Source organism: Lampris incognitus, chromosome 2 (genome assembly GCF_029633865.1).
Source record: "Lampris incognitus isolate fLamInc1 chromosome 2, fLamInc1.hap2, whole genome shotgun sequence".
NCBI lineage: Eukaryota > Metazoa > Chordata > Actinopteri > Lampriformes > Lampridae > Lampris > Lampris incognitus.
The window spans coordinates 84005032-84029575 of NC_079212.1; the positions used below are offsets into that span (position 1 = coordinate 84005032).

Sequence of the window (24544 nt, forward strand, 5' to 3'; positions counted from 1 at the left end):
GAACTATGTCGGTGGAACCAGAGGTGTCCATGCGATGAAAGCGTCCACAAACTCAGATAAGACCCATTGTAGGATCCATCTCTGGTGAGAGCATGTTGAGCTTACTACTGGGCAGTACTGGTTTGCCAGCCCTGAGACACTTACTTGCTTCTGGGAAGCAATCTGCTTGGCTGGCCTTCATCAGGAGGACCTCAGCATCGCGAAGATCAGGCTGAGGTGAAGAGGGGTCAGCCACCGCCGCCCCAAGAATGCTGCTGAGTGGTTTGTCCAGCTGTTGAACAGTGTGATGTCTGGTGTTTGAGGTGCCAGACTCACCTGTGTGAGGCCACAGAAGATACTTTGTCTGAACTCAGTGGCATCTTCTGCTTCCATGGAGGTGGGAAGTGACGGCCATTTGCCAGGTGGACCACGAAGAAACGATGGCCCTTGAAATCACCAATTTGGTATTGCCAGCTCGGCCAAGGTCGTGCCACAGGTGAGATCGTCGGCTGGATTGTTGACCTTGTGTGCAGCAAGTACTGCCAGGTGTGCAGCAACGTTAGATCCTGGATCTCAGAGACTGGCCTTAGCTTGGTCTTTTACCAGTCATCACTTGGTACTGCAGAGTGCTGACATAACTGCCTTGGCAGTGGCTTTCAGCGATAGTGCATCCTTGGCGCAGAGCAGAGGCGTGGCATACTGAAGTGTGCCATCGACCTTCACCCTGTCGGTGCGTGCTTCCAGGGTGCTCACAGCCTCTTGATCCGGATGGGACCGTACTGCTAGCCTTTCGCTCTGAAACAGTAGCACGTCAAGCTGCCAGAGACATTCAACATGTTGGTAGAGGTCGTCTGGTGATGAGTTGAGAGACGTGAAGTAACATGAGGTGGCATGCGATGCGAGACCATCTGGACCTGGAGTGCCCAGCCCAGGAGTGTCCAGCTGTGCGAATAGCTACGGGTCCACCTCTGGGCCCAAACCTGATGGGCTCTTTGGCTGTGATCAGGTGGGGGTAATCTGCACTGATTAGCAGTAGGGGATGCACCTTACTGAAATTCTGCAGCTGGAGGTCCCTCAAGTGGCGATAGCGCTTCTGGAGTGCGGTCATGGGGTAGGATTGTTATGCCAGGGCTAGCCGACCCACTGTGAAGGCACCCTTAACCAGGTGCTGTTCTGAAAGCTGCATCAGTGAGGTCACATGGAAGTTGATGGATGCGCCAGTAAGGCGAGCCACATCTTGGCGGATCGTCCACAGGTCGAGGGAGTCAGCTTCACCTTTGAGTTCCAGGTGTCGAACAGCAGCTAGCAGTATTATCGTGCATTCAGCCCCATCGTCCAGGATTGCATAGGTGTGCAGTGACTTGCTTCTGTGGCTAATGGTGATTGGCACCACCTTAAGGTACAACTTTCCTCCTTGCTTGGAGTTGGCGAGTGTGGCGTGATCCTTTGGCATGATGAGGTAGACGCAGGAACCTTGCTTGGCGATGGCGTAGAGAACTCTTAAGGTGAATCTCCTGGCATTCACGCCAGGCGTTTTGCTTGTGGTTGGTGCAACTGCATTAGACGACACTTGTCGTCTGCTATCCACCTCTCAACTTCTGCTGGTGAGTGCTGGACGATTTCTGGACACTGTGATAGGTAGTGCTCGGCACTCTTACAGAAGAGACACATCCTCTGTAACTTCTGCTGCTTGGCCTCCGATTGAAACGCCTCTGAAGGCTGACGGCTGTCAGATTTGGGCTCATTGGAGCCATGATACACTGAGACAGACTGGCTGCGAGGCCTGGGTGTGGGAACTTGCCTATCTCTCTTGAGGGCCTGTAGCCCTTCAATCCGATGGCTCTGTGCCATTCTCACAGAGTTTGAGTTTGAGCTTCAGCCTTAACCCTGAGCCAGTTGAAGAGGTCTCGAAGGTTTTATGGGTTTAGGCTGTTTGTATTGAGGTGACCTTGAGCCTGTAGATGCTCCACAAAGTTGTCCCTCAATTGCTTAGGGAGCTTACTCAGGAGCCGATCGACATGGCCGGTCGACATCACTTTCATCCCATTGGGCCCTTCTAACGATGTCAGCATTCCCACTAGCAGGTCGACGCTACGGTCGAAGCTCTGAAAGGCTTTGGAATCTCTTGGTTTAAGGTCAGGAGAGTTAAGAATTGCTGCAGTCTCGCTTTGCATGAGTTGATGTGGCTGTCCATATTGCCACTGTAAGGCCTGCATGGCAGTGGTGTAGTGCTGTGCATAATGCCTGCAGGACTGGGCTATTAGCCTGGCTTCATCCAGAACCAGGTGCTCCATTAGTACACGGTACTTATGATGTTCAGAACATTCAGTGTGGGGAACAAATAAGTGGTCCAGTGCCATCTTCAGGTCAGTGAAGTCTCTCTCACTGTCATGGACAGATTTGGGCAGTTTAGGGACTGGGACTGGCTGACTGGGAGGCTGATACGGTGCTGGGCCATGTGTCGGAGGCACCAGCTGATAGGCTGGCTGAGTCAATGGAGTGGGCAGGGGCTGATTCACCGGTTGTGAATGCACCAGCTGATAGGCTGGCGGAGTCGACGGAGTGGACTGGGGCTAATACACCGGTTGTGGATACACAAGCTGATAGGTTGGCTGAGTCAGTACGGTGGGCTGGGGCTGATACACTGGTTGTGGATGCACCGGCTGTTAGGCTGGCTGAGTCGATGGAGCGGGCTGGCTCTGATACACCAGTTGTGGATGCACCAGCTGATCGGCTGGCTGCGTCAATGGAGTGGGCGGAGGCTGTTTACACCAGTTGTTGATGATGGCTCAGCTGGTGCAGCGGCGGTTGATATGCTGGCTGTGTGGGGATGACTGGTGGAGGCTGATACGCTGTCGGTATAATTGGTGGCATGTTGCCATACATTGCCTCCACTGGCGATGACACAGGCTTATACCGTGGTGTTGTTGCCATTTGTTGGCCCATGTGACCCACTGCTTGCTTTGTCTGGCGGTTGGACTCCTCCATGAACATACTCATTGTGGTGGAGACTGGCGGCCTAGAAACTGCTCTGAACAGAGGCATGGATGTCACTGTTGGTGGTAGGGATTGAGTCACTAGGTTGCTCTGCTGCTTTTAGCCTGGCGTACAAGCTGTTGTTGCTTGAGGCTGTAAGGCTGTCGTTGTTGTGCACAGCAGCAGTGTTGGCGGCAGCTTATGTTGAGGCTGGGTGGGCGTTCCCAGCTGGAGGAATAATGGCTGCTGCAGAGAAACATGGCTGTCTGTTTGGGAGTTCAACCAAGGTGAGTGGTTCAACAGGGCACTCAAACTGGGATATGATGATTTCTGTGGTGCAGGAGAATTAGGTCCACTAGCGCTGAAGCAGTACTCTGTTAGATGCTGACTATGGCAGCTCTGCTCTGAGGGGTTGGCGACTAGAGCCCCATGCACACATTCAGCTGGCTGGGCAGGTTACTAGCATACAATGCTATGTCCTGTTGACCCGTCTTATCAACGTTCCTGGCGAGGAGAGACGGAGAGGGGGCCCGAGCACGGTGTATAGCCGGTCACCTGTAGCGGCAAACTTGGTCTGCAAGCTGAGTGACCACAGCTGCTGTGTGCTGGCGCTCCTGCTGTCGTCTTTGAAGGGGGCAATATAAGGCATGAGGGACTGTGGTAAGCAGACCATAGAGTCTTGCAGGTGACTGTCTCTCTCCCTCTCTGGCTGTCTCTCTCTCTTATATCACTCTCTGTCTCTCTGTCTTTCTGTCTCTGTCTGTCTGTCTTATTCTCTGTCTGTCACTCTCTCTTATATCACTCTGTCTCTTTGTCTCTCTCTCTCTCTCTCTGTATGTCTGTCTCTCTCTCTTTGTCTGTCTGTCTGTCTCCCTGTCTCTCTCTCTGTCTGTCTCTGTCTGTCTGTCTGTCTGTCTCTCTCATTGTTTGTCTGTCATCTCTCTCTGTCTCTCTGTCTCTGTCTGTCTCTCTCTCTCATAGCTCTCACTTTGTCTCTCTCTCACTCTGTCTGTCTGTCTCTCTCTGTCTGTCTGTCTGTCTGTCTGTCTGTCTGTCTGTCTGTCTGTCTGTCTGTCTGTCTGTCTGTCTCTCTCATAACTCTCTTTGTCTCTTTGGCTCACTCTCTGTCTGCCTGTCTCTCTCTCTGTCTGTCTGTCTTTCTCATAGCTCTCTCTGTCACGCTCTCTCACTCTCTGCCTTGTCTGTCTGTCTGTCTGTCCGTCTGTCTCATCTCTCTCTCTCTCTCTCTCTCTCTCTCTCTCTCTCTCTCTCTCTCTCTCTCTCTCTCTCTCTCTCTCTCTCTCTCTCTCTCTGTCTTTCTCTGCCTCTCCCTCATATCGCTGTCTGTTTGTCTCCCTCATATCTCTCTATCTCTCTCTGCCTCTCTGTGTCTCTCTCTCATATATCACTCTCTCTTCACTGATCCCAATTACAGACTGGAAATCATTCACCCCTCATCTTCCTCTCACTTCCTGACCAGGTTTCTACATTTTGAGGACAGCCATCCAAAATAGTCCAGAATAGTGATGTCGTGTACTGGTCATGGTTTAACCAGGGCAGAATAGTGATGTCGTGTACTGGTCATGGTTTAACCAGGGCAGAATAGTGATGTCGTGTACTGGTCATGGTTTAACCAGGGCAGAATAGTGATGTCGTGTGCTGGTCATGGTTTTACCAGGGCAGGATAGTGATGTCGTGTGCTGGTCATGGTTTAACCAGGGCAGAATAGTGATGTCGTGTACTGGTCATGGTTTAACCAGGGCAGAATAGTGATGTCGTGTGCTGGTCATGGTTTAGCCAGGACAGGATAGTGATGTCGTGTGCTGGTCATGGTTTTACCAGGGCAGAATAGTGATGTCGTGTGCTGGTCATGGTTTAACCAGGGCAGAATAGTGATGTCGTGTACTGGTCATGGTTTAACCAGGGCAGAATAGTGATGTCGTGTACTGGTCATGGTTTAACCAGGGCAGAATAGTGATGTCGTGTACTGGTCATGGTTTAACCAGGGCAGAATAGTGATGTCGTGTGCTGGTCATGGTTTAACCAGGGCAGAATAGTGATGTCGTGTGCTGGTCATGGTTTAACCAGGGCAGAATAGTGATGTCGTGTGCTGGTCATGGTTTAACCAGGGCAGAATAGTGATGTCGTGTGCTGGTCATGGTTTAACCAGGGCAGAATAGTGATGTCGTGTGCTGGTCATGGTTTAACCAGGGCAGAATAGTGATGTCGTGTGCTGGTCATGGTTTAACCAGGGCAGAATAGTGATGTCGTGTGCTGGTCATGGTTTAACCAGGGCAGAATAGTGATGTCGTGTGCTGGTCATGGTTTAACCAGGGCAGAATAGTGATGTCGTGTGCTGGTCATGGTTTAACCAGGGCAGAATAGTGATGTCGTGTGCTGGTCATGGTTTAACCAGGGCAGAATAGTGATGTCGTGTGCTGGTCATGGTTTAACCAGGGCAGAATAGTGATGTCGTGTGCTGGTCATGGTTTAACCAGGGCAGAATAGTGATGTCGTGTGCTGGTCATGGTTTAACCAGGGCAGAATAGTGATGTCGTGTGCTGGTCATGGTTTAACCAGGGCAGAATAGTGATGTCGTGTACTGGTCATGGTTTAACCAGGGCAGAATAGTGATGTCGTGTGCTGGTCATGGTTTAACCAGGGCAGAATAGTGATGTCGTGTGCTGGTCATGGTTTAACCAGGGCAGAATAGTGATGTCGTGTACTGGTCATGGTTTAACCAGGGCAGAATAGTGATGTCGTGTGCTGGTCATGGTTTAACCAGGGCAGAATAGTGATGTCGTGTGCTGGTCATGGTTTAACCAGGGCAGAATAGTGATGTCGTGTGCTGGTCATGGTTTAACCAGGGCAGAATAGTGATGTCGTGTGCTGGTCATGGTTTAACCAGGACAGAATAGTGATGTCGTGTACTGGTCATGGTTTAACCAGGGCAGAATAGTGATGTCGTGTACTGGTCATGGTTTAACCAGGGCAGAATAGTGATGTCGTGTACTGGTCATGGTTTAACCAGGACAGAATAGTGATGTCGTGTGCTGGTCATGGTTTAACCAGGACAGAATAGTGATGTCGTGTACTGGTCATGGTTTAACCAGGGCAGAATAGTGATGTCGTGTGCTGGTCATGGTTTAACCAGGGCAGAATAGTGATGTCGTGTGCTGGTCATGGTTTAACCAGGGCAGAATAGTGATGTCGTGTGCTGGTCATGGTTTAACCAGGGCAGAATAGTGATGTCGTGTGCTGGTCCTGGTTTAACCAGGGCAGAATAGTGATGTCGTGTACTGGTCATGGTTTAACCAGGGCAGAATAGTGATGTCGTGTGCTGGTCATGGTTTAACCAGGGCAGAATAGTGATGTCGTGTGCTGGTCCTGGTTTAACCAGGACAGAATAGTGATGTCGTGTGCTGGTCCTGGTTTAACCAGGACAGAATAGTGATGTCGTGTGCTGGTCCTGGTTTAACCAGGGCAGAATAGTGATGTGTGCTGGTCATGGTTTAACCAGGGCAAAATAGTGATGTCGTGTACTGGTCATGGTTTAACCAGGGCAGAATAGTGATGTCGTGTACTGGTCCTGGTTTAACCAGGGCAGTGGACATGAGGGGAGACAGCATGTAAGACCCGGACAGACAGCTGATAGTAGACCAGAGAGCTCAGGATGGGACAGCTGAGCACAATAGATCCTGTCAGTTCACTAGTGTCTGTCCAGGTATGCAGGTTTCCAACACTCCTCCTCTTCCTCCATTTCCTAGGCGGTAGAACAAATGATGAAGTGTTTATATTTTAATGTAGACACTTTAATTTTTATTGAACGGTAACGGTTCTTCTTTGCAAATGAAATCCTTCATTTCCTTGTCAAATGTGCTCAGGCGAGAACGGCTTTACCTGAAGGCTGGTTTTCATGGTCCCAGCAGCAACTGCTCCAGAGTGGGTATGTACTGCTCCTGAGTGCGTATGTACTGCTCCAGAGTGGGTATGTACAGCTCCAGAGTGAGTTTGTACTGCTCCAGAGTGGGTATGTACAGCTCCAGAATGGGTATGTACAGCTCCAGAGTGGGTATGTACTGCTCCAGAGTGGGTATAAACAGCTCCAGAGTGAGTTTGTACTGCTCCAGAGTGGGTATGTACAGCTCCAGAGTGAGTTTGTTCTGCTCCAGAGTGAGTATGTACTGCTCCAGAGTGGGTATGTACAGCTCCAGTGTGGGTATGTACTGCTCCAGAGTGCGTATGTACAGCTCCAGAGTGGGTATGTACTGCTCCAGAGTGGGTATGTACTGCTCCAGAGTGGGTATGTACAGCTCCAGAATGGGTATGTACAGCTCCAGAGTGAGTTTGTACTGCTCCAGAGTGAGTATGTACTGCTCCAGAGTGAGTATTTATGCAGTGTTACTTTGCTGTTTGTACTCAGACATGAAGTTATTGTCCAGCGTAGAAGTTAATGTCCAGAGTAGAAGTTAATGTCCAGCGTAGAAGTTAATGTCCAGTGTAGAAGTTCATGTCCAGTGTAGAAGTTCATGTCCAGCATAGAAGTTAATGTCCAGTGTAGAAGTTAATGTCCAGCGTAGAAGTTAATATCCAGTGTAGAAGTTAATGTCCAGTGTAGAAGTTCATGTCCAGCATAGAAGTTAATGTCCAGTGTAAAAGTTAAGTGAGTGTCCAGCGTAGAAGTTAATGTCCAGCGTAGAAGTTAATGTCCAGTGTAGAAGTTCATGTCCAGTGTAGAAGTTCATGTCCAGAGTAGAAGTTAATGTCCAGTGTAGAAGTTAATGTCCAGCGTAGAAGTTAATGTCAAGTGTAGAAGTTAATGTCCAGCATAAGTTAATGTCCAGAGTAGAAGTTAATGTCCAGTGTAGAAGTCAATGTCCAGCATAAGTTAATGTCCAGTGTAGAAGTTAAGTCAGTGTCCAGCGTAAGTCAATGTCCAGTGTAGAAGTTAATGTCCAGTGTAGAAGTTAAGTCAGTGTCCACCGTAAGTTAATGTCCAGTGTAGAAGTTAAGTCAGTGTCCAGCGTAAGTTAATGTCCAGTGTAGAAGTTAATGTCCAGTGTAGAAGTTAAGTCAGTGTCCAGCATAGAAGTCAGGCTGCGCTAATTCTTATACTTGTCACTCAGAATCTGGAAAGATGTGTGGATTTGAGAAAAATGAACTGAGTTTCTCTACTTTTATGAATGACTGAAGAAGTCAGTTGCACGTCGCTCATGTCTGTATCAGATGTGCATAAAGGTTCTTTCCTGCAGGCAGAGCTGATACATACTGACGAGCATGCATAAGTCGGTGGTCGACCATTAGGACGCTTCTTTACTTTCATATTGTGTCTCATGTCATCATGTCATTCAACCCTACAGCATATGCCGGGTGTCCGGGTAGCGTAGTGGTCTATTCTGTTGCTTACCAACACGGGGATCACCGGTTCGAATCCCTGTGTTACCTCCGGCTTGGTCAGGCGTCCCTACAGACACAATTGGCCGTGTCTGCGGGTGGGAAGCCAGATGTGGGTAGGTGTCCTGGTCGCTCGGGGCGTCTGTTCGGGGACTGGGGGGAATAGCGTGATCCTCCCACGTGCTACGTCCCCCTGGTGAAACTCCTCCCTGTCAGGTCAAAGAAGTGGCTGGTGACTCCACATGTATGGGAGGAGGCATGTGGTAGTCTGCAGCCCTCCCCGGATCAGCAGAGGGGGTGGAGCAGCGACCGGGACTGCTCAGAAGAGTGGGATAATTGGCCAAGTACAATTCGGGAGGGAAAAAAAACCTGCAGCGTACAAGTTGAAGGGCTGTAGGTGTGACGGTGAATGTGTTTAATATGAAGGCAGGGTTGGAGCCGTTCAGACGTGTTGTTGCCCTGTGAAGGGAAGCGTTTGTGTTGATAATCGCTCTTCGTTTCCAACACGTTCATGGCCCCTGGGACGGGGTCAGTTCCAGCAGACTGCACTCCGCTGAGCTGCACTTCCTCCTGTGGGCCTGAGCTCTCTGCCATGGAAAGACATGGAAAGACAGGAAGCCTGGTCCTGGCAAATGTTACGCATGTAAAATATTTTCCAGTATGAAAGCCGATATGAGATGAAGACATACTTCTGCTCTGCTCGGTCCAGCAAGAGAAGAGATGTAACTAACCAGCCACTAGTGGGCAGAAGTCTTACATACCCACACAAGGTCCTGTCTTACGTACCCACACCAGGTCCTGTCTTACATACCCACACCAGGTCCTGTCTTACGTACCCACACCAGGTCCTGTCTTACATACCCACACCAGGTCCTGTCTTACGTACACCAGGTCCTGTCTTACATACCCACACCAGGTCCTGTCTTACGTACCCAGACCAGGTCCTGTCTTACGTACCCACACCGGGTCCTGTCTTACATACCCACACCGGGTCCTGTCTTACATACCCACACCAGGTCCTGTCTTACATACCCACACCAGGTCCTGTCTTACGTACCCACACCAGGTCCTGTCTTACGTACCCACACCAGGTCTTGTCTTACATACCCTCACCAGGTCCTGTCTTACGTACCCACACCAGGTCTTGTCTTACGTACCCACACCAGGTCCTGTCTTACATACCCACACCAGGTCTTGTCTTATATACCCACACCAGGTCTTGTCTTACATACCCACACCAGGTCCTGTCTTACATACCCACACCAGGTCCTGTCTTACATACCCTCACCAGGTCCTGTCTTACGTACCCACACCAGGTCTTGTCTTACGTACCCACACCAGGTCCTGTCTTACATACCCACACCAGGTCTTGTCTTATATACCCACACCAGGTCTTGTCTTACATACCCACACCAGGTCCTGTCTTACATACCCACACCAGGTCCTGTCTTACGTACCCACACCAGGTCCTGTCTTACGTACCCACACCAGGTCTTGTCTTACGTACCCACACCAGGTCTTGTCTTACGTACCCACACCAGGTCCTGTCTTACGTACCCACACCAGGTCCTGTCTTAGGTACCCACACCAGGTCTTGTCTTACGTACCCACACTAGGTCTTGTCTTACGTACCCACACCAGGTCCTGTCTTACGTACCCACACCAGGTCTTGTCTTACGTACCCACACCAGGTCTTGTCTTACGTACCCACACCAGGTCTTCTCTTACGTACCCACACCAGGTCCTGTCTTACATACCCACACCAGGTCTTGTCTTACATACCCACACCAGGTCCTGTCTTACATACCCACACCAGGTCCTGTCTTACGTACCCACACCAGGTCCTGTCTTACGTACCCACACCAGGTCTTGTCTTACGTACCCACACCAGGTCTTGTCTTACGTACCCACACCAGGTCCTGTCTTAGGTACCCACACCAGGTCTTGTCTTACGTACCCACACCAGGTCTTGTCTTACGTACCCACACCAGGTCCTGTCTTACGTACCCACACCAGGTCCTGTCTTAGGTACCCACACCAGGTCTTGTCTTACGTACCCACACCAGGTCTTGTCTTACGTACCCACACCAGGTCTTGTCTTACCTACCCACACCAGGTCTTGTCTTACCTACCCACTCCAGGTCTTGTCTTACGTACCCACACCAGGTCCTGTCTTACCTACCCACTCCAGGTCTTGTCTTACCTACCCACACCAGGTCTTGTCTGTGCTTGTTCGGTCATCAAGCTGGTGAAGGTGTTCAGCACAGGGGACTGTGATTTAAGGCTGCAGTTGTTTTTTTGTGTGGATGTTTTCTCCATTTTTCTCCTCGGTTGTACTTGGCCAATTACCCCACTCTTCTGAGCGGTCCCGGTCGCTGCTCCACCCCCTCTGCCGATCCAGGGAGGGCTGCAGACTACCACATGCCTCCTCCGATACATGTGGAGTCGCCAGCTGCTTCTTTTCACCTGACAGTGAAGAGTTTCACCAGGGGGACGTAACACGTGGGAGGATCACGCTATCCCCCCAGTTCCCCCCCCCCTGAACAGGCGCCCCGACCGACCAGAGGAGGCGCTAGTGCAGCAACCAGGACATATACCCACATCCGGCTTCCCACCTGCAGACACGGCCAATTGTGTCTGTAGGGACGCCCAACCAAGCCGGAGGTAACACGGGGATTCAAACTGGCGATCCCCGTGTTGGTAGGCAACGGAATAGACTGCCACGCCACCCGGATGCCCCCATATGGCTGCAGTTGTGTTGGTTGGACCCTCTGTGCATCACTCACTGACAGGAAGAGTCCACGTCAGAGTCGAAGTAGAGTTGTAAGCCAGCTGGGGCTGGAACGTTACTACAAGTTTTGGACGCTCAGCTGGCCGTGATCATCAAGCTCGAGAAGCCCTGCAATTTAGTATGGACCACACACACACACACACACACACACACACAGACACACGCCTAACTCCTTGATTAAACACACCCAAATGAAGTATGTGGAGAACTGGTCCACCCTCCTGCTGGCTCCTCAGCAGTTGGGCCCGGGAGTCTCGGTTGCTCGGCCCCCTGCCATGTGTTTGTCCAGGACGGGCAAAGGGACATTCTTCACTTGGCTCTTTGTTTCAGGCATAGGACAAACTGTACGCCAGTGTCTCATCTGCAGTTATGATGCTTACTGTGTATAATTTGTGCTCTTGAGGCTGCCAAGAAGTAAAATCTCTCTGCCCCGTAGGCCTGTTTTAGTCTTCAGTGCCATGTCTGGAGACCATTTTGTATTTTCACAGTAAGCCTTCAGATTCTGCTGGAAAGCCTTTAGTCAGGCGCTGAATGGACCTGGGACTTTTTAAGCTTCTAATGATGTAGCCGCTCCATCTTGGGATAAAATCGTTGCCACACGTTGTTTACTGGCATTGTGTTAGTTGCCAGGCGACATTAGCTGATTGAACATTCGGTTCATAGGCGCTGGAAAACTCCGGGGCCTCCAGCGAGCTGAGCGGGGTAATTCTTTTGGACACAAGGTTCGGTTTTCTAGTTTCTGCAGAAGCCTGCTTCCTCAGAGCAGACACTCTGTGCCCTGCCCATCCCTGTTGGTGCTCTCTGCCGTCTTTAGGTGGTCTGCCTCTCCCCCAGCAGGGGCTTTGTCTGGGTGCCACTGGAGGTCACGGCAGGGGCCTCGGACCTTTTGTTGTGCTTCATAATGGCTCCATTCTCCCACAGAAACACGGGCTTCCAGGCCTTGCAGACATTGGACACCATTGTGACTGCGTGGTAGCGTGAGGGGCGGACGGTCAGACGTGGTGGTGTGTGTGTGTGTGTGTGTGTGTGTGTGTGTGTGTGTGTGTGTGTGTGTGTGTGTGTGTGTGTGTGTGTGTGTGTGTGTGTGTGTGTGAGAATGCCTGAAGGAAATTTAGTTTTAAGGACGTACGAGGGACACTGGAAGAAAAGGTTTTTGCTACTGGTCTTACCGGTAACCCAAACAACTCTGTCATTTCAACCAAAACTGTGATTTAATATTAACCAAATATAACTCATAGATATTTGTAAAGAAATGATTAATTCTGCAAGAAAGAAGGGACCGGGTAGCTGTTATCTTTGGTTTGTTTTTCCAACGTAGAACAAAATCCAGTAACAGCACCTGTAAATGCTCAGCCAGTCAGAAAGTCAGAAAGTCAGGCCGAGCTGCAGCCGCACAACTAGTGTAACACATTTAGTTAAAAAGGCCATCATAATTATATATTATAATAGCCCTTAAGTCTATAATAATTATATATTATAATAGTCCTAAAGTCCATAATAATTATATATTATAATAGTCCTAAAGTCCATCATAACTATATATTATAATAGTTATAAAGTCCATAATAATTATACATTAAAGTAGTCATAAAGCCCATCATAATTATATATTATAATAGTCATAAAGTCCATTATAATTATATATTATAATAGTCATAAAGTTCATCATAATTATATATAATAATAGTTATGAAGTTCATCATAATTATATATAATAGTTATGAAGTTCATCATAATTATATATTATAATAGTCGTAAAGTCCATCATAATTATATATTATAATAGTTATAAAGTCCATCATAATTATATATTATAATAGTTATGAAGTCCATGATAATTATATATTATAATAGTCATGAAGTTCATGATAATTATATATTTGAGTAGTCATAAAGTCCATCATAATTATATATTATAATAGTTATAAAGTCCATAATATATATTATAATATTTATTAAGTCCATGGACAGGATGGGCAGGTTGACAGACGAGATCAGACAGGAGTCTCTGTGCACTATGATGTTTGCGGATGACATTGTGATCTGTAGTGAGAGTAGGGTGCAGGTTGAGGAGAGGTGGAGAGGTGGAGGTATGCACTGGAGAGAAGAGGAATGAAAGTCAGTAGGAGCAATGCGTGAATGAGAGGGAGGACAGTGGAATGGTGAGGATGCAAGGAGTAGAGGTGATGAAGACGTATGAGTTTAAATACTTGGGGTCAACTATCCAAAGTAACGGGGAGTGCAGTAGAGAGGTGAAGAAGAGAGTTCAGGCAGGGTGGAGTGGGTGGAGAAGAGTGTCAGGAGTGATGTGTGACAGAAGGGTACCAGCAAGAGTTAAAGGGAAGGTTTACAAGATGGTAGTGAGACCAGCTGTGTTGTATGGTGTGGAGACAGTGGCACTGATGAAAAGACAGGAGGTGGAGCTGGAGGTGGCAGAGGTGAAGATGATAAGATTTTCACTGGGAGTGATGAAGAAGGACAGGATTAGGAACGAGTATATTAGAGGGACAGGTCAGGTTGGACAGTTTGGAGACAAAGCAAGAGAGACAAGCTTGAGATGGTTTGGACATGTGTGGAGGAGAGATGCTGGGTATATTGGGAGAAGGATGCTGAATATGAAGCTGCCAGGGAAGAGGAGAAGAGGAAGGCCAAAGAGGAGGTTTATGGATGTGGTGAGGGAGGACATGCAGGTGGCTGGTGTGACAGAGGAAGATGCAGAGGACAGGAAGAGATGGAAACGGATGATCCACTGTGGCGCCCCCTAACGGGAGCAGCCGAAAGTAGTAGTAGTCCGTAATAATTATATATTATAATAGTTATAAAGTCCATAATATTTATTATAATAGTTATAAACTACATAATATTTACATATTATAATAGTCATAAAGTCCACAGTAATTATATATTATAATAGTCATAAAGTCCATGATAATTAGGAAAAAATTGGCTGTGAGAAGAGTGACCAACTTACCGTCTTCCGCCATCATTTGTAAAATACTTGCCAGGAAGTAAAGCAGAATTCAGCTGCAGTGTGGTAAAAGAACACAGAGAGAAATACAAGTGACAGCAACAGGTCTGTTTTCATGTCTTCATTGTACTTTTTTAAGTACATTTATTGTTTTTTTTATTTAGTTAAACAACAACAAACAATGAATATTCAAGGTGGTACATAAAGCAATTACAAAACCATAGAAATACAGATAGACAAGTCGGACATATGAATATTTTTACCACTCAGCTCGTTGGCAAATATTTTCCTTGAGGCTATACAATGGACATATTTTTAGAAAAGATTTTTACAGGAAAAAGGGTTGAAAAGAAAGAAGAAGAAAAAAACTTGGACAGAGGAGAGATTATAGCCTAGCTTCTCCATAATCAGTGAAGGGTTGCCACATCTTCTAGAACGTTGCTGTGGAACCTCTTGACGCGGATCCGATCTTCTCTGGTCTGAGGTGCTGCACCACAGGGTTCATCTACATGGTGTGATCTTCTCTGGTCTGAGGTGCTGCACCACGGGGTTCATCTACATGGTGTGATCTTCTCTGGTCTGAGGTGCTGCACCACGAGGTTCATCTACATGGTGTTATCTTCTCTGGTCTGAGGTGCTGCACCACAGGGTTCATCTACATGGTGTGATCTTCTCTGGTCTGAGGTGCTGCACCACGGGGTTCATCTACATGGTGTGATCTTCTCTGGTCTGAGGTGCTCCACCACGGGGTTCATCTACATGGTGTGATCTTCTCTGGTCTGAGGTGCTGCACCACATGGTTCATCTACATGGTGTGATCTTCTCTGGTCTGAGGTGCTGCATCATGGGGTTCATCTACATTGTGTGATCGTCTCTGGTCTGAGGTGCTGCACCACAGGGTTCATCTACATGGTGTGATCTTCTCTGGTCTGAGGTGCTGCATCACAGGGTTCATCTACATGGTGTGATCTTCTCTGGTCTGAGGTGCTCCACCACGGGGTTCATCTACATGGTGTGATCTTCTCTGGTCTGAGGTGCTGCACCACGGGGTTCATCTACATGGTGTGATCTTCTCTGGTCTGAGGTGCTGCATCACGGGGTTCATCTACATGGTGTGATCTTCTCTGGTCTGAGGTGCTGCACCACGGGGTTCATCTACATGGTGTGATCTTCTCTGGTCTGAGGTGCTGCACCACAGGGTTCATCTACATGGTGTGATCTTCTCTGGTCTGAGGTGCTGAATCATGGGGTTCATCTACATTGTGTGATCGTCTCTGGTCTGAGGTGCTGCACCACAGGGTTCATCTACATGGTGTGATCTTCTCTGGTCTGAGGTGCTGCACCACAGGGTTCATCTACATGGTGTGATCTTCTCTGGTCTGAGGTGCTGCATCACAGGGTTCATCTACATGGTGTGATCTTCTCTGGTCTGAGTTGCTGCATCACAGGGTTCATCTACATGGTGTGATCTTCTCTGGTCTGAGGTGCTGCATCACGGGGTTCATCTACATGGTGTGATCTTCTCTGGTCTGAGGTGCTGCATCATGGGGTTCATCTACATGGTGTGATCTTCTCTGGTCTGAGGTGCTGCATCACGAGGTTCATCTACATGGTGTGATCTTCTCTGGTCTGAGGTGCTGCACCACAGGGTTCATCTACATGGTGTGATCTCTGGTCTGAGGTGCTGCACCACAGGGTTCATCTACATGGTGTGATCTCTGGTCTGAGGTGCTGCACCATGGGGTTCATCTACATGGTGTGATCTCTGGTCTGAGGTGCTGCATCATGGGGTTCATCTACATGGTGTGATCTTCTCTGGTCTGAGGTGCTGCATCACAGGGTTCATCTACATGGTGTGATCTTCTCTGGTCTGAGGTGCTGCATCATGGGGTTCATCTACATGGTGTGATCTTCTCTGGTCTGAGGTGCTGCATCACAGGGTTCATCTACATGGTGTGATCTTCTCTGGTCTGAGGTGCTGCACCACAAGATTCATCACATGGTGTGTGAAGGGGCTGTTTCCCGTTCAGAATGGTCAACCTATGCACTAAAAGGGTCATGAATATTGCAATAGTGGAAGTGACCCATTTGGGGGTGAGGGGGGGGTTATCTCTCTCTGAGCCCCAAATATTCCCATCAGTGGGATGGTTCCACTGTCTGCCCCACGACAGCAGATAGGATGTGAAATGGATCACTCTCAAACCTGGACAAGTTTTTTTTTTCTTTTCCCTTTTTCTCCCCAATTGTATCTGGCCAATCACCCTGCTCTCTGAGCCATCGCGGTCGCTGCTCCACCCCCTCTGCCGATCCGGGGAAGGCTACAGACTACCACATGCCTCCTCCGATACATCTGGAGTCGCCAGCCGCTTCTTTTCACCTGACAGTGAGGATTTTCACCAGGGGAACGTAGTGTGTGGGAGGATCACGCTATTCTCCCCAGTTCCCCCTCCCCCCTGAACAGCTTTCCACCCGCAGACATGGCCAATTGTGTCTGTAGGGACGCCCGACCAAGCTGGAAGTAACACGGGGATTCGAACCGCCGATCCCCATGTTGGTAGGCAACAGAATAGACCACTACACTACCCGGACATCCCCAAAACTGGACAAGTTTGGACACATCCAGAACATTGCTGCACTAGTGAGCCAGGATATAGTCCACATCAACCACATGAGGGTTTAATGTCTTTGTTGTATTTTTATTCATGTAATGACATTTTTCTAATCGTTAATCTATAATCCACAGCATGAATAACCTTCTGTGGGTTTGCTTTTATCTTGCAGAAGAGCATGATGTGACTTGTTAAAGGAAACACATGGAGTGTAACAGACAAATATGACTGCCAGATGTGCTTCATTACTGCAACAACAACCTTCGCTTTATACAACACGCCTCATATTCATGGACTCATGTCTTGATGTGATTCAAAGGCCACGCTCTCAAACAGGGATGGATAAAAACAAATGTTTTGCAGATGGAAAATGAGGAACGGTGTTTTGAGAGCCAAAAAGACAAAGCAAAAAACCTCTGGAAAGGGGGTTTGAGTGGGGTCTGAAAGGCCCCCTGGGAAAACATGTGCTCTTTCCGTGGCTAGCTCTCCAACTCAAACCACCTCCTGGAAGCTGAAGTCGACTCAGCTGGGCAGCATGCGTGTTTCATGTCGCACCAGCCAGGCGGCCTGTGAAGAGCGCCGCCAAGCCGAGACACCCCAACACCCACACTGTACCCAGGATGTGCTGGGGTTCAGGTCACATGAAATGCTGGGGTTCAGGTCACATGATATGCTGGGGTTCAGGTCACATGGTATGCTGGGATTCGGGTCACATGGTATGCTGGGGTTTGGGTCACATGGTGTGCTGGGGTTTGGGTCACATGGTATGCTGGGGTTTGGGTCATATGGTGTGCTGGGATTCGGGTCACATGGTATGCTGGGGTTTGGGTCACATGGTGTGCTGGGGTTCGGGTCACATGGTATGCTGGGGTTCGGGTCACATGGTGTGCTGGGGTTCGGGTCACATGGTATGCTGGGGTTCAGGTCACATGGTATGCTGGGTCACATGACTTGCGGGGGTTCGGGTCACGTGGTGTGCTGGGGTTTGGGTCACATGGTGTGCTGGGGTTTGGGTCACATGGTATGCTGGGGTTCGGGTCACATGGTGTGCTGGGGTTCGGGTCACATGGTATGCTGGGGTTCAGGTCACATGGTATGCTGGGTCACATGACATGCGGGGGTTCGGGTCACGTGGTATGCTGGGGTTCAGGTCGCTGTGAGCCCACAACAGAGGAGCACAAGGCCGATAAAAAGTGAGGTTACCGTGTATATTGTACAGGTTTGATCCTAAAATTGATTTTTTTTTGCCGTTGTGAGTTGGCTGGAGCTGATATGGAGCTTTTTACATTTCTTTACATTTCTTCCCTGCTGTGCTAATTTTGGTGGACAATTTGGAATTTAATTTTAGGCCTTATCATCCGAATGTCATGATATTTTAGACTCGTCTTCATCGCGTCCATTTTGAGGCCCACGGTTTGTCTTCATCAGCTGATACTTTGTTTGTTTGTTTGTTTGTTTTGATACTTTATCTAAAACCAACAGTTTGCTCACAAAAGTTCATCCACAGCTGTCTCACGTCACGTATGCCAAAACCTTCTGCTGCGCTCGTGGTGATGAAAGTGAGGAAAAGTAGTCATCGCTGTTGAATTTTCTTGTCTTTTAGTGTTTGACAGTGAGGTTCAGGAGTTGCTGATGAAGAAGTCCCAGAAAACTGCTGATTAATAGTCCTCTTCATCCAGTGATTACAGGACTGTGTCTGCATCATATTGTTTTAGTTTAAGAGTCCTCAGAAGCATTTGTTCCCTCAAAAGGTCATTAAAACATGACCGATATCCCAGAAAGCAGTGCCCGCTATCAACTGGCAACTGGCCTGGTTTCATTTCTCTCTGTTTTACATAAAACAAAGGAGAAATTACCGATTTAATGGAGACACACGTGCTGTGAAGAATGAAGCAGTCAGAAAGTAATCCCTCCGGAAAAGAGGAGAGCACATTTTTTCCATGTCAAGTCATGGGCAGGCCGCACAATAAGCTTTGTGTGTCTGAGGAGACGATGAGAAGAAAGAGCTTTATTATCCATGCAGCGTTTGGAAGAGCGGAGGGCATACGTAAGGTGAGGACAGCTTGGGGCAGCTGAAGGCAGGGAAGTGGCAGGTCGACAGGGAGGTAAACGGAGGAAGAAACAGAGGAAGAGGCTGCAGGCAGACGAAGACACATATGGAAATGGAGGGCAGGGCCTGGCTGCTTTGGGCTGGTTCTGCCGGCTGGAAAACGTGAGTGTAATCGGAGCTTAACTGGGGTGAGATCATAAAAGAGGCCTGCCAGCAGTCCACCCAAAGCCTCAGCCCCACAACCCCCGTCTGTGGCTCTCAGTGGGACAGCCCGTTAGTCGTTCCAACTATTTCAAAGAGCTCAAGTATCGCTTGTTGCATATCAGCTAGAAATAAAAAAATCATTCAGTGTCTCTGTTACACCTGCTGGTCTACTGAAGTGCAGAAGGCTTGTTGCTATCATGTTAAAGGCTAATGCTAAACTGCAGTGGTCTAGCTAATGCTGAACTGCAGTGGTCTAGCTAATGCTGAACTGCAGTGGTCTAGCTAATGCTGAACTGCAGTGGTCTATAACGTGCTGACCCGGCCTCAGTATTTCTGTTTGGTTTTGCTTTGGATTTTGTTGTATGCTCATAGGGTTGAGCAGGAGAGCTTCTGAAGTGTGGGGCAGTTGTCCTGCAGAGGAACTAAGGGAGAAGTCACAGTTAGCCTGCAGATTTCACACACCACATACACACAGCACATATACACACCACATATACACACCCCATACACACACCACATATACACACCACATACACACACCCCATATACACACCACATACACACACCACATACACACACCACATACACACTCCACATATACACACCACATATACACACCCCATACACACACCACATATACACACCACATACACACACCACATACACACACCACATATACACACCCCATACACACGCCAAATATACACACCACATACACACGCCACATATACACACCACATACACACACCCCGTACACACACCCCATGCACACACCCCATACACACACCACATACACACACCACATACACACACCCTATATACACACACCACATACACACACCCCATACGCACTCCCCATACAGTCTCAGGAAAACTTGGATGAGCTTTGGAGTCCACGTCGTTTGTTATTTTACATCCAGATTTCGCCATATTCCCACCATTTGTCCGCGGTGAGGTGGGGAGGGAGGCTGGAGCCATGACTCTTTCGTTTCATTTTGCCGGTGTAAGCAAATAAGCAGCAGCAGCAGCGTGGCGTGGCGGGACGGTTGGAATGTAATGCTGCTTTGCAAGACGGTAAATTCCCGATACAAGAATGCCACGATTCAGATCGCTGAGACGAAAAACAAATGACGATACTCTTTGTGAACACCAGAGGACGCCATCTACTTTTGAGGTCACTTGTTCGACGTCCTACGTCATCGTTGCGTCAGTATACGGCCGTCGCCGGCTGTCCGCGGGTTCGCGGTCTGGCTCCTGAAGGTCGTCGCTTCGTCGTTTCACCTTTGTCGGTGTGTTTGGCTGTTGGAGATTAAGTACGAGGCGGTAATTATTAATTATTCAGCTTTGTAAATGTCTTTCATATTCGTTCAATGCCTTTTAGACAGGCCCGTGAAAATGGCGCCCGTCCGCCTCCGTGTAAAGCTGGTGTAGCGTTTGTCGTCGCCTCATCAGGCCTTGCAGCCTCCTAAGCAGGTTAAATGTGTTTCCCGTCTCCCAGACTGACGTGGCTTTCACTGGTTTCTGCTTTGTCCTGCGCAAACATTTGTGGCTTTATTTCACGCCTCGATCCAAGTTACCTCCTGTGTGAGCAATGCCTGACGTCTGTCAATCAGCTTGCACCCCAGTTCAGTTCGATCCGTTTTTAACCAGGTTGTAAAGTGTATTTGATGTACAACGTCAGCTGACAGTAAAGTTTATTTTGGCATCAAAGAAAAGAAAAGAAGGAAAGAAAGGTGTGAAGACATGGCGGCCGCAGGCGTAGACCAATTAGACACATAGACGCCGCATCGGCACGTTGCTGCGATACGTCAACGTTGCCGCCATATTGGACCGGGCAAGAGTGGCCCGCACGCAAATACAGGTAAATGGGGGAGCTGCGGGTTTTCTGGATGAAAAGCGCCACAACATGTGCATTTCTCAACCGATTTCAACGAGCTGTATTTGGCGTACGACCCATCAGCCAATGCGGCGTCTTGTGTGTGTGTGTGTGTGTGAGAGAGAGAGAGAGAGAGAGAGAGAGAGAGAGAGAGAGAGAGAGAGAGAGAGAGAGAGAGAGAGAGAGAGAGAGAGAGAGAGAGAGTGTGAGTGAGTGAGTGAGTGAGTGTAACGTGCATGGATAAGTAGACAGGCTAGCTCTTAGCTAACGGGTCGGACCCTTTAGTTAACGTTGCGGGAGATCCGAGTTCGCGTCCCGGCTGTGACGGTTCTCGGAGCGCCCACCGAATTCGCTGCTATATATATATATATATATATCAACACGGATACAGGACAACAGAAGATGTTAATGCATAGCAGTCAGTGTTGTAGTCGAGTCACTAAACCTCGAGTCCGAGTCGAGTCTCGAGTCCCCAGTGTTCGAGTCCAAGTCCAAGTCCGAGTCACCAAAGAAAAGTCGAGTCGAGTCCGAGTCGAGTCCCCATTACCTGAGTCCGAGTCGAGTCCCTATTACCCGAGTCCGAGTCATCAAGGTTGAGTCTGAGTCGAGTTCCAAGATGGCTCCGGTGATCCACTCGGGCACAGTCAAAGATCTGACATACAAATAAAAAAGGTCTACATTAAACAAAAATGACACAGCTGTCCCCATTTCAAAGGGAGTTTATTTACTTTGTGACACGATAGCCAAACAAATGCACACCCACACACTCGCACACATGCACGCGCAAGCATGTGCGCACACACACATTTTTAGAACAGTCTGAATTTCTTTGACATTCTGAACACTGGATGTGCTTCAAAACACATTGATAGCTGTGAATAGCATGATATTAGCAAATGGTGGAAACAGTATACAGAAGTAAGTTCCACAGCATACAATACATTCATAAAAACTAGTCAAAAGACATTGTCTCTCAGGAATAGTTAGGAACAAAAGGCTGGTGGCACTAGTTTTAAGCATACACGTCTCATTTCAAAAACATAAGATCTGACAGCATGGAACTACTCAACCTTGCACGGTGAGGCCTCATCAAAATGCCTCCATGACTAAATACCCTTTCAATGGGTGCACTGGAGGTAGGGATAGAGAATACCTGTGTGGCAATCTGATAGAGGGTAGGGAATTTGGATTTGTTTTGCTGCCAAAACCTGAGGCACGGGACTGAGTCAGAGTCCTGCTCAGCGATCAAGTTGAGGTATGCAGTCAACTGAGCCTGGCCAGACGGCTTCTTCTCGGCGGAGGAGGGAGTCCTCCTATAGTGGGAGAACATTCTCAACTGCTTCTCAGGAGGAGACTCTGAAAGTTCACCTTCCCCTGGTCCTGTTGCTTCCGCTGCATCTGCTGTTGATACCGCTTGCTTGTCACCCTCTGCCTTTATATACTCTGAAATGAGAGGGGGCATGGGGGACTCATTACAAATATGTTATTGACTAGGCCAACATGACAAATGACACGCCTATGTGCTTTATTGTAACACCTTCAATGATATAAACATCACAACAATCAAATAGTTAATCACTTAACTAACATTAATCAAAACATTTCTCACCTTTGATCTCAGTCTTCAGCACATCTTTGACGTCACTGTCCAGCTGCACATCATGTTCTAGCCGCTGGAAGCCAAATGCTGGGTCCAACACAGATGCTATGAAGTAGGCATTGATGAAAGGAAATTTGGTGGGGCCTCTTCCTTCAGCCGGCTCACATCCTGGTATCTTGACTGCACTGAAAACCTCTGCAAACCTTGTTTTCAAGGAGCTCTCCAGAGCTCTCACCAGAGGCCCACAGTATCTGGCTTTTCCTCTTATTTCCTGCAGGTAACAGCGCAGAGTGAGGACACAGGGCACAATCACACTGACGGTGACAGTAGTCTCACCCTGAGTTAGGTTGGTTGCCTCTAAGAACGGATCAAGAACTTCGATCAGTTCTTTAAGCTGAGCATACTCTCGCGGGGATAAGATAAGGCTTTTGTGCCCCACTGATTCCAACACACTGGACAGCTTTTGCATGTCTAAATGCACATAAGCCTTCACCTTCTTCAGAGTGGAATTCCACCGTGTGGCATTCGCTGTTGGAATTGTTGCATCACCAGAACACGCTTCAAAGCCGTCTTTAAACGAGGTGCCACTGTGGAGGAGGTTGGCTGCACGGGATAGCTTTGCTAGGGTGCTTGACAGCCCACTGGTGTCTTTCAGACCATCTTTTATGACCAACTGCAGTGAATGTGTGAAGCATGATAGTCTCTGCATCTTACAGTTCTCAGCCAAAGTGTCATTGACTGTCTGTTGATCTTCTGGCATCAGGTCTTGCCATATTTCATCATCCTCCTCAAATGTGCTGGGATCATGAGCTTCAGCATCACAAGGATCCTCTAGGGGAAAGCTGGCCTGGAAAGCTTTTCTCATGTTGGATGCATTGTCAGTTATGACAAAGTTGATCTTGTCCTTAATCAGGTATTCTTCAGCACAGCATTCAAACATCATTGCAATCTTCTCTCCTGAGTGTTTCCCATGCACTCTTTTGCAGGAAAGAAGATGTGACTGAAGGCTGAGTTCCTGTTTTTTTTTTATCCATTGCCACTGTGTGTGCTGTCACTCCAAGGAATGACTGCATCTTTCGATCACTCCAAATGTCTGTGGTAACAGCAACACTCGATGCTTCTGCCAGCTGGTTCTTTATCTGTTCTTTCTTGACTTCCACCATTCCTGGAATGGTCACAGAGGAAATTGTGGATCTTGCTATGGGCCGGTACTGAGGGTCCAGGACATGCAGGAAGTGCTTGAAGTCCTCGTTGTCAACAATGGAGAGTGGCAAGCAGCACTTAATGATTAGATCTTTTACAAGGGCATCACTTATTGCCTTCTGACGTGGATGTTTGAGGTCGTACATCCTTTGCTGTCCATCATTTAAAAATGATGTGATAGTCTTCTGACCTGGAGCAGCTGGCATCACATCTGAAGCAGTGGAGGCACGGTATTCTTGGAACCTAGGGGAAGATAGGATACACACTTTAGCTTGCTGATGCCAAACTGTTTCAAGTAATCTTTCTCACAGCAAAAAATGTGTAACGTTATAGCTATAACAATATGCAATAACAATACAAATGTTACACATTATACACATAGTGGTTTGAACCATAACCAGTTAAGTTACATATTTAGTTATCTATATAACTAACATTACAATATTAGTAGATTAACTAATGTAAACTCGCTGGATAAATGAAAAGTATGAGAAAAGATACATAATTTATGAGACTAACAGGACAGGGACTAATTAGCAAAACCCAGTCATTTAATTATTGATTTAAGTATGTTACATGCTACCTAGCTGAGCTTTAACTCTCTATCCTCCGTGAGTCTGTATGTTTATTCTGTATGGGTCAGGGAGGGTGTGATTTTGTTAGAAGACAGAGCCAGTTCATAGTACTGTTCAAAAGCTACGTCACGCATGTCTATTTTTAGAATTTGGCACACCCAATGCTGCATATATGCAAAGAAAAATATCCCCATATTTACAGTAGCCTATGCCGTGTCACGAATCACGATCCGGTTCGGTAGTTTTCGGTACATCGGGGGGGGGGGGGAATGCCACATCCGTCAAATCTTGTACCGTCTCCAGCTCTCAGGAAACCAGT

At 48.1% G+C, this 24544-nt stretch overlaps 2 protein-coding genes across 4 annotated transcripts in view; one reads left to right on the plus strand and one right to left on the minus strand.

Annotated features, from left to right (window-relative positions):
- Nucleotides 1-24544, plus strand: part of LOC130107008 (transmembrane protein 198-like) — a 45207-nt gene that overhangs the window by 8525 nt on the left and 12138 nt on the right. The gene's annotated exons all lie outside the window — the stretch shown is intronic.
- Nucleotides 21830-23147, minus strand: LOC130107009 (uncharacterized). Its single transcript, XM_056273395.1, has 2 exons — nt 22457-23147; nt 21830-22290 (listed from the first exon to the last, which is right to left on the minus strand). Exons 1-2 carry the CDS (start codon nt 22914-22916, stop codon nt 21875-21877), a joined length of 876 nt encoding a protein of 291 aa, XP_056129370.1. The 5' UTR covers nt 22917-23147; the 3' UTR covers nt 21830-21874.